Source organism: Bos indicus x Bos taurus, chromosome 7 (genome assembly GCF_003369695.1).
Source record: "Bos indicus x Bos taurus breed Angus x Brahman F1 hybrid chromosome 7, Bos_hybrid_MaternalHap_v2.0, whole genome shotgun sequence".
In the NCBI taxonomy this organism is placed as follows: Eukaryota; Metazoa; Chordata; class Mammalia; order Artiodactyla; family Bovidae; genus Bos; species Bos indicus x Bos taurus.
This window is the reverse complement of record NC_040082.1, coordinates 67,343,249-67,356,168: the sequence shown is the minus strand read 5'-3', so window position 1 is coordinate 67,356,168 and position 12,920 is coordinate 67,343,249. Positions and strand designations below refer to the sequence as shown.

Below are 12,920 nucleotides of genomic sequence, written 5' to 3'. Positions count from 1 at the left end.
GCTCCGCCCCGCTTCCGGGGTAATTTGCATGCGATCGTGGCTTTCCAACAGCCATCTGCGTTATATTTGGTGGAAAAAACAAACACTTTCTTAATTAAGTGAATAATTCCCTTAGATTAAGCTGTGATTGCACTAGTTTCGTAAAGAAAAGGGGAAAATTGCTCGATTGGGTTTTAATAGAATTCACCCTCAGCGAAAAGTATTTGATTCTTTCTACTATAAATAGTTCTGGCGTCTCTGTCTTGTTCGTGCTCGCTTCGGCAGCACATATACTAAAATTGGAACGATACAGAGAAGATTAGCATGGCCCCTGCGCAAGGATGACACGCAAATTCGTGAAGCGTTCCATATTTTGGCTTAATTTCACGATATCTAGCCAAGGTGTTGTAAATCGCTCATAAGCAAGCTAACTTAACCCATCAAGGGCCGGTAGAATTAGTCTCCATCCTCAATTCCTGCTCCAAAAGCTATCGGACTCTCCCCAGTTTGGAAGGTCTTTTCCATAAAGACAAGGGATTGATTGCAGGGGAAGGGTATGCAGTCAGCAGGCAACACCTGGACAAAGGTCTGGGGACCGGGCTGTCTAGGGACGCGGTGTGTGGAGAACCCACACAGCCAACCAGGAAGCTGGACAGGATGGAGTCCGCGTGGGTCTGGAGGCAGCCTGTGGGCTTGCCCTGGGCCCCACACCCGTGCCCTGACCCCAGCCGGTGCTCTCAGTTCAATTCAGTCGCTCAGTTGTGTCCGACTCTCTGCGACCCCATGGACTGCAACATGCCACGCTTCCCTGTCCATCACCAACTCCCGGAGCTTACTCAAACTCATGTTCATCTAGTCGGTGATACCATCCAACCATCTCATCTTCTGTTGTCCCCTTCTCCTCCTGCCTTCAATGTTTCCGAGAATCAGGGTCCTTTCCAATTAGTCAGTTCTTCGCATCAGGTGGCCAAAGTATTGGAGCTTCAGCTTCAGCATCAGTCCTTCCAATGAATATTCAGGACTGATTTCCTTTAGGATTGACTGGTTTGATCTCCATGCAGTCCAAGGGACTCTCAAGGGTCTTCTCCAACACCACAGTTCAAAAGCATCAGTTCTTCGGGGCTCAGCTTTCTTTACGGTCCAACTCTCACATCCATACTGGAAAAACCCTAGCTTTGACTAGACTGATCTTTGTAGGCAAAATAATGTCTCTGCTTTTTAATACACTGTTTAGGTTGGTCATAGCTTTTTCCCCAAGGTCAAGCTTTTTTTCCAAGTCTTAATTTCATGGCTACAGTCACCATCTGCAGTGATTTTGGAGCCCAAGAAAATAAAGTCTGTCACGGTTTCCATTGTTTCCCCATCTATTGCCATGAGGTGATGGGACCTGATGCCAAAATCTTAGTTTCTTGAATGTTGAGTTTTAAGCCAGCTTCTTCACTCTCCTCTTTCACTTTCATCAAGAGGCTTTTTAGTTCCTCTTCTCTTTCTGCCCATAAGGGTGTCCTCCGGGCACTGGAAATTCAGTGCCCTTGGCAGGTGGGGAAGCTTCAAGCTGGTTATTCGAGTATTAATATTTCTTTGTGTCCTCCTAACAAGCCCTTGGGAGTTCCATTATTTAGTATCTACATGTAAAACTTTTTCAATGCCTGTTAAAATAGAAGACACCCTTGTAGCTCAGTCGGTAAAGAATCTGCCTGCAATGCATAAGACCTGGGTTTGATTCCCTGGGTCGGGAAGATCCCCTGGAGAAGGAAATGGCAATCCACTCCAGTATCCTTTCCTGGAAAATCCCATGGACAGAGGAGCCTGGCGGGCTACAGCCCACGGGGTAGCAAGACACGACTTAGCGACTAAACCACCACCAAACCAGGATAAAGCAGGAATATACCAAGAAGCCCTGTGCATCTTGTAGCAGCAGAAAGTAAGGCCGTTTCTCAAATAAATAAATATAGGGGTGCCTCACTGAGACCTGTACACAAGCCATTGAAGGGGCTCCCAGAAGCCAAATCTTGAACACTCTAAGCAAGAAAAAGGAATATTAGATCACAACACAAACTAAAAAGTAAATGCCCAGGCATCCGTACTGATAGAATTGGCTAAATAAATACTGAATACACAGGGTGAAAGAGAAAAATCTCTCCTGGAGAATTTTCAGTAGTTAACATGGATACTCCACCTTCAGACACTTGGAGATCAGCAGAGGTCAGTAGCAAGGATCCCCATGGAAAGCAGGGAGCTCTGGTGTGGCTCCATGGGAACAGCAGAAAACTCAGGCTAAGGGGCCCTGCAGGACACACAGCCAGTCCCAGACACACACAGATGGAAAACATGGGGGAGGAAGCCATATGAAGACAGAATCAGAGGCTTGAAGGATGTGGTCACAAGCCAAGGGAGGCTGGAGCCCCTAGAAGCTGGAAGAGGCAGGGACTGGACCTTCCCCTGGAGCCTCCAGAGGGAGTAGGACACTGGGACACCTTGATCTTGGACTTCTGACTCTAGAACTGGGTGCCAATAAATTCCTGTTTTGTTTTTTTGCCAGGTCTTAGTTGCAGCATGCACAATCTATTTCCCTGACCAGGGATCGTTCCCAGGCCCCCTCCATTGGGAGTGCTGTCCTAGCCACTAAAGCACCAGAGAAGTCCCTCAAATTCCTGTGGTTTTTAAACTGCAGTGTGGTGTATTGTGTTCAGCCACTCGGGAAGCTCACACAAGTGACCTCTTTGGAGGTCACACAGGTGGCAGGTGGAAGAGTTAGGGTTTCAGCCTGGGCACCCAGGAGAGGACCAGCCAGGGCAGCATAGCCAAGAGCCAGGATCTCCTGGCAGAGTCTTCACACACACCTGCCTCCACCTGGGGTCTCACTCAGCACTAGCCTTCTCCTTAGGCCTGCATCCCTCAATGACCAGGACCCAAGGGCATCGTGAGTGCCTGGAGCATCCCCAGCCCTGCCCCAAGGGAAAACCACAGCAAGAGACCAGAGCACCAGAAATTTATTGAACACTCTGCTTTTCCCAAAGCACAACTAGCCACAACCACGGGGGTTGTGGGAGGGAGAGAGTGGGGCAGTCTCCCAGCCCTGCGCTCCTGTGCCAGGCCAGGGTGACCAGCAGGAGGACACCTCAGAGCCAGGCTGGGGGCGGAGGACACAGAGAGGGGAAGAGGACAGTCTGAGGGTGGAGGCTTCTGTCTGGAAGTCCCACGTCCCCAGTACAATGGGAGAGGGGTGTGTAGAGCAGATGGGGCCCTAAGGGCAACCAAAGGGCACCAGGAAGGCAACACACATTCTCCAAAGAGGGTGACACATTTTTTAAGATGAAGCTCCTGTCCTGGGTCACCGGGAACACACAGGCTCGAGCACGCACACACACATACACAAAAATGTTACACTCCTGCGAAGAGGGGCGCAGCCCCAGAGACCCAAGCCAAAAACTGGGAGAGGGTCAAGCAGGGACTGGAATGAAGCCCCCCGATTTATCACTTGGGGTGAGTTTTTGGTTTTTTTTCTTCTCAAAAGGGATATGTAAAAATCCACAACAAATCATGCCAAATTCATTAAGAATGATAAAAACCCAGCCTCTCCCTCCTCACTTGAGCATCACACGGGGCCAAAATCGCCCACCGAGGAAGTGGCAGGGAAGTGACCAGGCCGGGTGCCTCCTCCCCAGTCAGAGCCCGGAGGCGGATAGCTCAGGCAGCCCAGCTGCCAGCTTTAATCTGGAAAGCTGGGCGGGGAGGGGGCGGGGGCCACCCCAAGGGGAAGAGCACATTTCCAAGGCAGAATTCTAAAAATAATAAAAGATATTTGAGCGGATGGTACTGGAGGTCTTGGCGCTGGGGTTGGGGATGGGGGTGGGGCCGCCATCAGCTGCGCTGCTCCAGGTAGGCGGACAGGAGCAGCCCTGGCGGCAGGAAATCCAGGTGGCGATTGCTGACCTTCATCTGCCGCTTGCCCTCCAGGTCGGCGCCTGCAGCGGAGACAGGTAAGATCGGGAAGAAAGGCGAGGGTGCTGACACCCAGAGACCGAGCCCTCCGCCCACCCTGAGGGAGGGTTCCCGGGTGAGTTAGGTTGCCCCACCCCCAGGTCCCAGGGCAGTGTATTCAGCAGCTCCTACTTCCAGCCTGCCTTCCCTCTCCCATTACTTATCCCGTGTCCTAATGGCACCCAGATGTACTACTGAGACACACTGGCCCAGTGTCAAGGGGACTAAACGAGGGTCCTGCCCCTTTGGTCTCCCACCCCCTCAGAGGACACTCCAGGCCCTGGGTGACTCAGTCCCCACTGACCTCCCTTTTCCCAACTCGTGTCACCCCAAAACCTGAATATAGAGGTACATAACCCAAGCTAGGCCCACCTCCCAGCCTCTGCCCTGGCTGTTCCCTCTCCCTTGATCCCCATATTCCAGGGCTGTTCTCCTATGTTCAGGCCAGGGTCCTACTCTGGCAGAGAAGCACCCCCAGCCAGCCCCTCCATACCAAGTCAGTGGGAACAAAAGCAAGTGTGGGAGCTACACCTCCCTCAGAGCCATCCTGAGAGGAATCATCTTGGGGTTGCCATGGAAACTGTCTCCTCTGCAACTCTGGGCAGGAGACATATAGGCCTGGAGAGTATGGATGGGATGCCAAGGGCCACGAAGGGCCTGCAAGGACTCTCCCTGGGGGGACTTTGTCCCAAGAGCCTCCACACTGAAAAAGGGGGTGCTGGCCCCTGGAGGGGAGACTTGCCAAAAGTCACACTTGTGGCACTGTGGAGGTGGGCTACAGCTAAGTGAGAACTCTACAGACACTGGGGTCCCCTCATTTCATCAGGCCCCTGAAGATGCAGACAGAGGCTTGTCTGTGTCCACAGCATCATCCATCATGGGGACAGAGGTACAGGAGCTGCTGTTGAATTAAGGCAGCATCCCCCTGTTACCTTTGTGCTCATGAGGTCCCTCCTCCCCTGATGCCTACTGCTGGGTGAACAGACTCCAGTAAGCCCAGCCTCAGTTTCCCCAGGACAGAATCAGCTAACTGGGGCCCAGGGGCCACCAGGTACTTACTGGCTGAGATGAGATCCATGTACTGGCAGATGGCGTGAAGCAGGAGCCTCTCAAAGCTGCAGAGAATGGGTGGTGAATGGCCTGAGCTTGGCACCGTGGGAGGGGGGTGCCCACTGCACCTGCCCCCACATATTCACCTGTTGTCCAGCATGGCCGTGTACACGGCCTGGGGGGACACAGAGAAAAACCTCAGCAGCCGCTCCTCCCAGGTCTCCAGTGTTTCCTGTAGGAGAGACAGGTCCAGCAGTCAGGCCAACTATGGCACCCTGGCCCCCCAAATCCATGCCAGCCTCTGGAGCCCAAAGCCTTGGGTTCAAATGTGGCCTCTGACTCACTACATGAAGCTACTTAACCGTTTCCAAGGATACCAGGCACTTAGACATATCCACACTTTTGAATGTCTCAGCCTTCTGCCTGGTGAACTCCTACACATCCTTTAGTACCCAATTTCCTTGCCCCTGACGCTCCCACCCTCAAGGAGAGCCCTAAACCAGCCCTGAGTCCTGCACTCTGATCACACTGGTCTGTATCCTGCCCATCTTCTCCATCACACCCCGTTCACTGGGTTTCTGGTCTCCCCTCAAGGCAGCCCCCAATTAAGAAGCTGAGAAAAAAGGCCTTCAAGAAAGACCAAAGACAAAGAGAGGCAAGAGAGTACAAGGCCGGGGCCTGGTACTCACCATGGGAATACGGCTCCGCTTGAGGACAGCTCGCAGACGCCTGCTGATGCGCTGGAAGCACTCCCGGGGCGTATAGGCCGGGTCCTCTGCGAGAGTCCGAGCAGTGGAGGCAGATGAGGGAGCAGAGCCCCAAGCCCCACCCACACACGAGACTCCACCCCACCCACACTGGCCCGGCTCACACCGGGGTCCTCCCATCTACCAAGCCCCACCTATATATCAGACTCCACCCCGACTTGTTCTGGTCCCACCCCCACACCAGGCTCCTCCCTGCCTGCCCTGGCCCCACCCTCTCACCCTAGGCCACGCCCCCACCCTCTGACACCCCTCCCCCCCAGGCCACGCACCCATCATGCCTCTGACTGCCACTTGCACCCTAAATCCAGACCCACCTCTCCGCCGGTCTTCCCCGCGGGTAGGCCCCCTCCTCCGCGCCTTGCTCTTGCCCTCATCCTCCAGGTAGCGGAGAACACGCTCCTGCTCCTCCCCTGAGCGGTTCATGAAGTCGTTCCAGATCTGGAAGAGAGGCAGGCAGGCCCTGACTGATAACTGTGCACTCTCAAGCCTCAGTTACCCTATTTGGCCAATGCACATGGTGGGGCCACAAGCGCACGGAATTACTCCTCGTGGACACATTTGACCACTGGGTCAACAGTTTGTGGATCATCTGTGTTGGGGGGTGTCAGTATGGACCAAATATATCCCCAATTCTGTCAGTAATTCCAAGGTAAGCAAACGAACCTCAGGTGCTGGAAGGTTTTGGGGTGGAGGGGTTGCTGGCCTCTTGAGGGAGACCCAGGGACGTTCATCAAGGAACCAGAGAGGGTTCAGTGCAGGCAGTGCTGGTGGTTTGGGGGAGTGGGGAGCCAGGCAGGACATGGGGCCCCACCTCCACATAGGTCTCATTGCTGCAGGCTTCTGCAAAGATGCCAGGTGCCGCGGGGGGTGCCAGGTCCCCATCCTCTGGGCCAGGTGTTGCTCCATCTGTCTCCAGCAGGGTCAGGAGGTACTGTGCTAAATGGAAACAAACAGTCTCTGGGCTGGGGGTCACCCCAGGCTTCATGGGGTCCAGAGGCCCATGTTTCCTCCCATCCACCCCACTTCTATATTTAGGGCCTTTACTCTCCGGCTCACACCAGCCTCCCCTCCTCCACACTCCAGCTGTCTTTCCCAGAAGACACAGGAACCATCCAGCCTCCAGAACTCCTCCTACATCGCCCTGGCTTGGCTTGTTGAATTCCTACACCACCTTTACGGCCCCAGCTCCAATGCCCAGAGCTTCCTCACATTGTCCAGCTCAGGGCCAGGCTCAGATAACAGAACATGCACGCCATTGCTGTCTGAGGCCTAGGAGCCCCCAGGAGGCGCCCTTCGACCCCTGCTCACTGTTCTCCAGGCGCTGGAGGCTCTTCCGCCCCTTGGCCTTGGGCACGAGGTCTGAGTTCCGCACAGCCTGGTTGATGAAGTGCTGCTTCCGCCGGGAGGCCGACAGCCTCTTCACCTGGGAGCTGGCTAGAGCGGGCAGGCAGCCCGGAAGGGGCCTGTGGGTCGGGTTTGGGGTTGGGGGGCCAGTCCTCAGGGCCAAAACAGGCCAGGACCCCCAGGAAGAACCCTACCATCACCACTCTCTCACAGCCAACCCCAGCTTGGTTTCCCTCTGCAGTGGGAAGCTCACCCCCATTGCACATGGAGCCCTGGACCCTTAGAATGTCACTGTGCCACATCGCTCAGGAGGCAGATACCACTGAGGACAGATGAGTAAACCAAGGCTCACTGAAGGGAAGCCACACATTGGTGGGGGCAGTGAGGGGGCTGAGGAAGCTGCTCCCTGTGCTCCTGGGCTTCCAGGTTTGAGCTGCAAGCCAGTGAGGCCCGCGTCTCCTTCCTCTGGGAGTTTCTCAAGAGATTTAATTTGATGATGCATTCCTACCTGCCCCCCCAACCCCCAGCCTCTGACAGCAGGTAAACCAGAAAACAGCCCCCAGAAGCTAAGGCGCTACCTGAACCCACCTGCCTTGTGCCCCCAGAGCCCCCCTGCTATGTGCTCAAGGCCTGGATGGGGGAAGCAGGCAGAGTGGCCCCCTGTGAGCACAGGTACTAATCCTGGAAATGGAAATGGCAGGCCTCCCACTGGGGACCTGAGGGCTAGGCAGTAGGTGGCTTTGAGGGAGGGAGGGGGCAGGAATTGAATGGAAACTTCCTGGTAAGAAGCTGCAGAGCTGTCATGATCAGCCCCTGACTATGGGCTGAGAGGAGGGTCCCATCAGTCTCAGAAACCCTCATGCTGAGAGGCTGATGGTAGATTCTGAGCTTCGGAGGGTCTCGGGTGCCAGAACTCCCCCTTCCTCCTTGCCCTAGCCCACCAGGCACCCGCTCTGTGCTGGCTGTCCCCCACCCCAGTGGATTCCCGTGCCCCAGGCTCCTCGCTTGTCACTCCCATCTCCTTTTGCCTTCTGTTCAAACCTCCCCAGCCCCTCACTGCTTTCTTCTCCTGATGGCCACAACTCCTACCTCCCTGCCTAAAACCCACCATGACCTCCAGGCACAGGTAGGGTCTGGTGTCCAGTGCACCCCGGTCTGGCATACAGCAGGTGCTCAGAAAATAATCACCCAATCAGGTCTCCAACAAAACTCCATGATTCCAAGACTGAGTAGAACCCAGAGTCCAGAATTTCACCCAAACTTTCCTGGTGTTTGGGTGATCCCAAGACACAAATTAAAAACAGCAGTGTGAGTCCTCATGCACAAACAGCTGCTAGAAAATGCCATGAAGCCCTAGGATATGAAACAAGGTGCCTCAAAGAGGTTAGGAGTGAAGGCCATGCTTATTAAGGCTTATACATATATAAGTCCTTGAAAGGAAAGCTATGACAAACCTAGCCAGCATATTAAAAAGCAAAGACATCACTTTGCCAACAAAGGCCTGTATAGTCAAAGCCATGGTTTTTCTAGTAGTCATGCATGGATGTTTGACAGTTGGACCATAAAGAAGGCTGAGCACTGAAGAACTGATGCTTTCGAATTGTGGCCTTGGAGAAGACTCTTCAGAGTCCCCTGGACTGCAAAGAGATCAAACCAGTCAGTCCTAAAGGAAATCAACCCTGAATATTCACTGGAAGGACTGATGGTGAAGCTGAAGCTCCAATACTTTGGCCACTTTATGTGAAGAGCTTTCTCACTGGAAAAGACCCTGATCTGGGGAAGATTGAGGGCAGGAGAAGGGGGCGCAGAGGATGAGATGGTTGGATGGCACCACTGACTCAATGGACATGAGTTTGAGGAAATTCCGGGAGATAGTGAAGGACGGGGAAGACTGGCATGTGGCCATACATAGATAGGGTCGCAAAGAGTCGGACACAGTTTAGCCACTGAACAAAACAGAGTCCCCAGCGTTAAGTTTTTGCCCTGGACAGAAAGGTTGTTACATCTTGATCAGGAAGCAAACAGGCTGATGAGCCCCAGCCCTGTCTCCTGAGATTGGAGTGGGGCAGACTTCATGGATGATACTATATGTTAGGCAAAAATCTATGGAGAATTAGCTGATTGATAAATTAATCTGGCATAAGTACCCATCAGTGGAGACACACAATCAGCGGATAGGATTCACATACTTTCACTACTGGGGCCTGGATTCAGTCCCTGGTCAGGGAACTAAGATCCCACAAGAAGCACTGAGCAGCCAATAAGAAAAGCAAAATAGGAGACTAGCATGCAGGCAGAGGCAGGGGTCAAGCCTGGTATCTCAGCCTTGAGCTTTAATCCCAGCTATGCTACTTAATGATATGACCCAGAGCCTCAGGTCTCTCTCTGCAAAGAGGATAAGAATGGCTCCCTGCCAGTCCAGGAGGGGCACTCAGAGCCAAGAGAAACCAGGACACACACCTCTGCTTGGTTTCCTCCTATGACTGGGAGCTCACCCCCTGAGCCACAAGATTGATCACAGCAACATTCCTGGTTAAGTGACAGTCCTTAGTTAATCAATCACTGTCACAATAGGAGCCAAATACTACTGTCCAGACAAGACACCCTTTATTCAGATTTGCAAACCAAGGAGCAAAGTCTTTATCCCAAGATCCCACAGCTGCAAAGAGGGCAGCTAGGAGAGGATGGGGCAAGTCAAGTCAGCACATAGCCAATGACTCTGAGGCTGGATGTGACCTTCCCGAGGCCCAGGCACCAACACCCCAAGCTCCAGATTCAGCCGTGGCCTCCTCAGGGCTCTGAAACCTGGGTCTCCACCCCAGCAGCTGGACGCATGCCAGGATGGTGCCTGGTAGGGCTGATAACAAGACCACATCCGGCGGGGAGCTGTTGGGAACATTAGAGCTGGGCAGGGCTCAGGGAGAGCTCAGGCCCTTGGGGTGTGAGGCTCCCTGTTACCTCAGGACCCAACGTGGAACCAGGGTTGGAACCTGGTCTGAGCAGGACCACTCCCAAGCCACCAGCCTCTGCTTCCCTCTGGGGCCACAGTGGGGCCAGGGGCTCAAACTCAGGTCTGGTGGGCCCCTCAGACCACACCCCACTGTGCTAAGATCCAACTGCTCCCTGCCCTGCTCCACCACTACCTGTGGCTCCCCAGCACCCTCAAGGCAAGGCTCAGCCCCTCCCTGGCCTGGCAGTGCACTTGCCTGGTCCCACTGGGCTCCTGGGCCTTGCTGCTCTCTAGGATCCCAGCACCTTCCATCAGGAGCCTTGGGGCTGATAGCAGGGCATCCATGCCCCACCCTGTCTCTCCCTTTCACTCCCTCTGCTCCAGGCACTGAGTCCTTTTACTGCATTTTAAACCCACCTCAGGGCCTTTGCATGTGCTTAGCCTCCTGCCTGAAGCAACCTTTTCCTGGTTCCCAGTCTAGGCTCAGAAGTTACCTTCCTGGTAACCACCCCGCCCCCAAGCTGGCCCAATCAGCCCCGTTTCCGGCTTCACCAGTTGGCATCGGCAACCAGCTGGCCCTCACACTTGTTTACTCCTGGTTCTCACCTCCTTCACTAACCCCAAATGATAAGGACAGGGTCCCTCTCTACCCCTGCTGGGCCCTCAGCACCTGGCCCCCAGCAGGTTCTCAAGAGCTATTTGTTGAATGAATACCTGAACTTCTGTTTATACTCACCCAAGTGCCAGTTCATTTGGGTGGCCAGCTTCCCTGGCCACCCAAAGAGACCACTTTACAGACGGGGAAACTGACCACACAGACAGGCACCTGAGGTTTCCTAGACCAGGCAGGCCTCGGGGAAAAGTCTACACCTGGCAGGGGCCAACATCCAACAGGGATGGACGGGCCTGACGGTGGGAACAGCTGCTAAGCCAGGTTGGCCCCGGGGAGGACAGACAGGCTCCTTTGCCTCCCCCAACTCTGCTCCCCAGTTTTGAGACTGGCCTTTGACATCCCCTCCCCTGGGCAAAAATACACCTTCTCAGGCACCAGCCCCTCCCCCAGGGACAGGCCAGAGAGGAACCTACTTCCCCAGCAGGAAACCAAGGAGGGCTCAGAGCGGAGGTGACTCAGGTTGGGGTGGGGCTGACTGGGGAGCAAACCACCACCCCACCCAGGACACAGAGGTGAGGAGGGTGGGGACAGGTCAGAGGGACTCTGCTGTCAGGTAAATTACCCACTTTGGGTGGTTAAGGCCCTTTAAAAGGGGGTAAATAACCACATCTATAGACACCGGTATACCTTCTGGGTAAATAGCAGGGTGGAAGTAATAACACCAAATAAAAAATACAATAAAGCAATCATAAAATACCAAAATGATAAAATTATTTTAAGACACCTACAATAGTATGCTATTTAAGATAATTATCAAAGAACAGATGGTCCACTTTTCTGGGTACCTCCAACCGCAGGGTCACCGACCCCAGCCACTCTGAGATGGGGCCCGTTGTTCCATTTTACAGATGGGGAGACCGAGGCACAACAGCGGGTACTAACCTGCCCAGGCCGCTTGGACGCCCATGAAGGAGCAGAAACGGAACAAGCAACCAGGGTGGACCGCGGGGATTTCTGCATAAATACTCGGGTTAGGAAGAAACCTACGACGCCCCCCAACCCCGGGGGTGGGTGGGTACCCATATGGGGTCGTCCACCCGCTTCCAGTCTACATCCCAGGACACAGCCTCGTGTTAACCGGCTGTGTAAGACCCCCTTTCTTCTGGGTGTTCACCCGGAGAAAAACAAAGAGCGCGTCCGCCTGGAAGTTGGGGGCAGACAACCCCGACGGGTACCCAGGACCGGTGCTGGGTGAATCCCCAGCTTGGAGACACGAACAGCTGCTAGTGGGAAAACTCCAGATCACCACCAGCGCGGTGACGGGTACATCGCGCGCAGCGGCAGCGCCTCCCCGGAGCCGGCTATTCGGCGCCTGGGACCCCCGAGGCTCCGGGACTCCAGCGCCCGGGGCTCCGCAAATGCGGACGCGGGGGTGCGCCCCTGCACTCTGGCAAGTACCCAGGCGTGACGGGGATGGGGTTTCCCCAGGAACACCCTGTAACAACAAAGCCCCTCGCCACCTAGCTCCACTCGAGTGGGGTACCCCCAGGAAAAGGGGCGGGGCGGGGGCTGCCGCCCGCGATGGGTAAGGGGTGGGGGCCCCGGAAGCGCGCCCTGCCCGCCCCCAAGCAGCGCTCACAGCGTCCGCCGCCCGCCCGGGACGACCCTCGCCGCCGCCGCTGCTTCCTCGGGACCGGCCTCAGGGTTCTCCAGAACGACCATAGCTTGGATTCCGCCGCCGCTGCTGCCGCCGCCGCCCGGCAGGGCCTTCTCTGGGCCCGGCAGGAAGTGACGGGCGCCCGGAGGCGGGCTAAGGCGGAGCCTGGAGGCTGGACACGCCGGGCGGAGGCCCGGCCACGTCCCGGCCAGGCCCCGGCGGCGGGCCGGGGACACCCAGCCCCGAGGCAAGGACGGGGACACCGAAGCCCCAGCCCCAGGGGACACAGGGGCCCCCTCGCCGCTGCCGGGCTGTGACCCCTGCCCCCGGGGGACAGTGGGGAAATTGAGGCCTGGGGAGGGAGGCAGGAAGGGGACGTCCTTTTCAAATGCTTGGACAGACCTAGTGCCCCGTGCCACACACCACCCCACCCCACCCCCCAGCGGCAGCAGGGCTCTCCTTCCACCAGCCCCCTCCGGGAACCTCCTTCAAAGAGCAGCCTCCGGATCCCGGCTGAGCGCCTCAGTTTACTCTTCTCTAAAGATACAACGTTGAAAGGACTGATGCTGAAGCTCA

The 12,920-nt window shown here is 55.5% G+C and overlaps 1 protein-coding gene and 1 non-coding gene across 3 annotated transcripts; one reads left to right on the top strand and one right to left on the bottom strand.

Annotated features, from left to right (window-relative positions):
* The first annotated feature begins 248 nt into the window (after positions 1-248).
* LOC113896771 lies at positions 249-355 on the top strand. Its single transcript, XR_003512129.1, has one exon. It is a non-coding gene; the product is annotated as a U6 spliceosomal RNA (small nuclear RNA).
* Positions 356-2,954: 2,599 nt separating this feature from the next.
* R3HDM4 (R3H domain containing 4) lies at positions 2,955-12,482 on the bottom strand. Of its 2 annotated transcripts, XM_027546669.1 has the most exons (9): positions 12,327-12,482; positions 11,630-11,701; positions 7,089-7,243; positions 6,592-6,716; positions 6,095-6,218; positions 5,703-5,788; positions 5,160-5,245; positions 5,023-5,078; positions 2,955-3,947 (listed from the first exon to the last, which is right to left on the bottom strand). In XM_027546669.1, the coding sequence occupies exons 1-9, from the start codon at positions 12,407-12,409 to the stop codon at positions 3,844-3,846; spliced, it is 891 nt and encodes a 296-aa protein (XP_027402470.1). In that variant the 5' UTR covers positions 12,410-12,482; the 3' UTR covers positions 2,955-3,843. The 2 variants fall into 2 exon arrangements, with proteins under 2 accessions (XP_027402470.1, XP_027402471.1); XM_027546670.1 differs by lacking the exon at positions 11,630-11,701 and having other exon boundaries at positions 12,327-12,481.
* Positions 12,483-12,920: the final 438 nt, after the last annotated feature.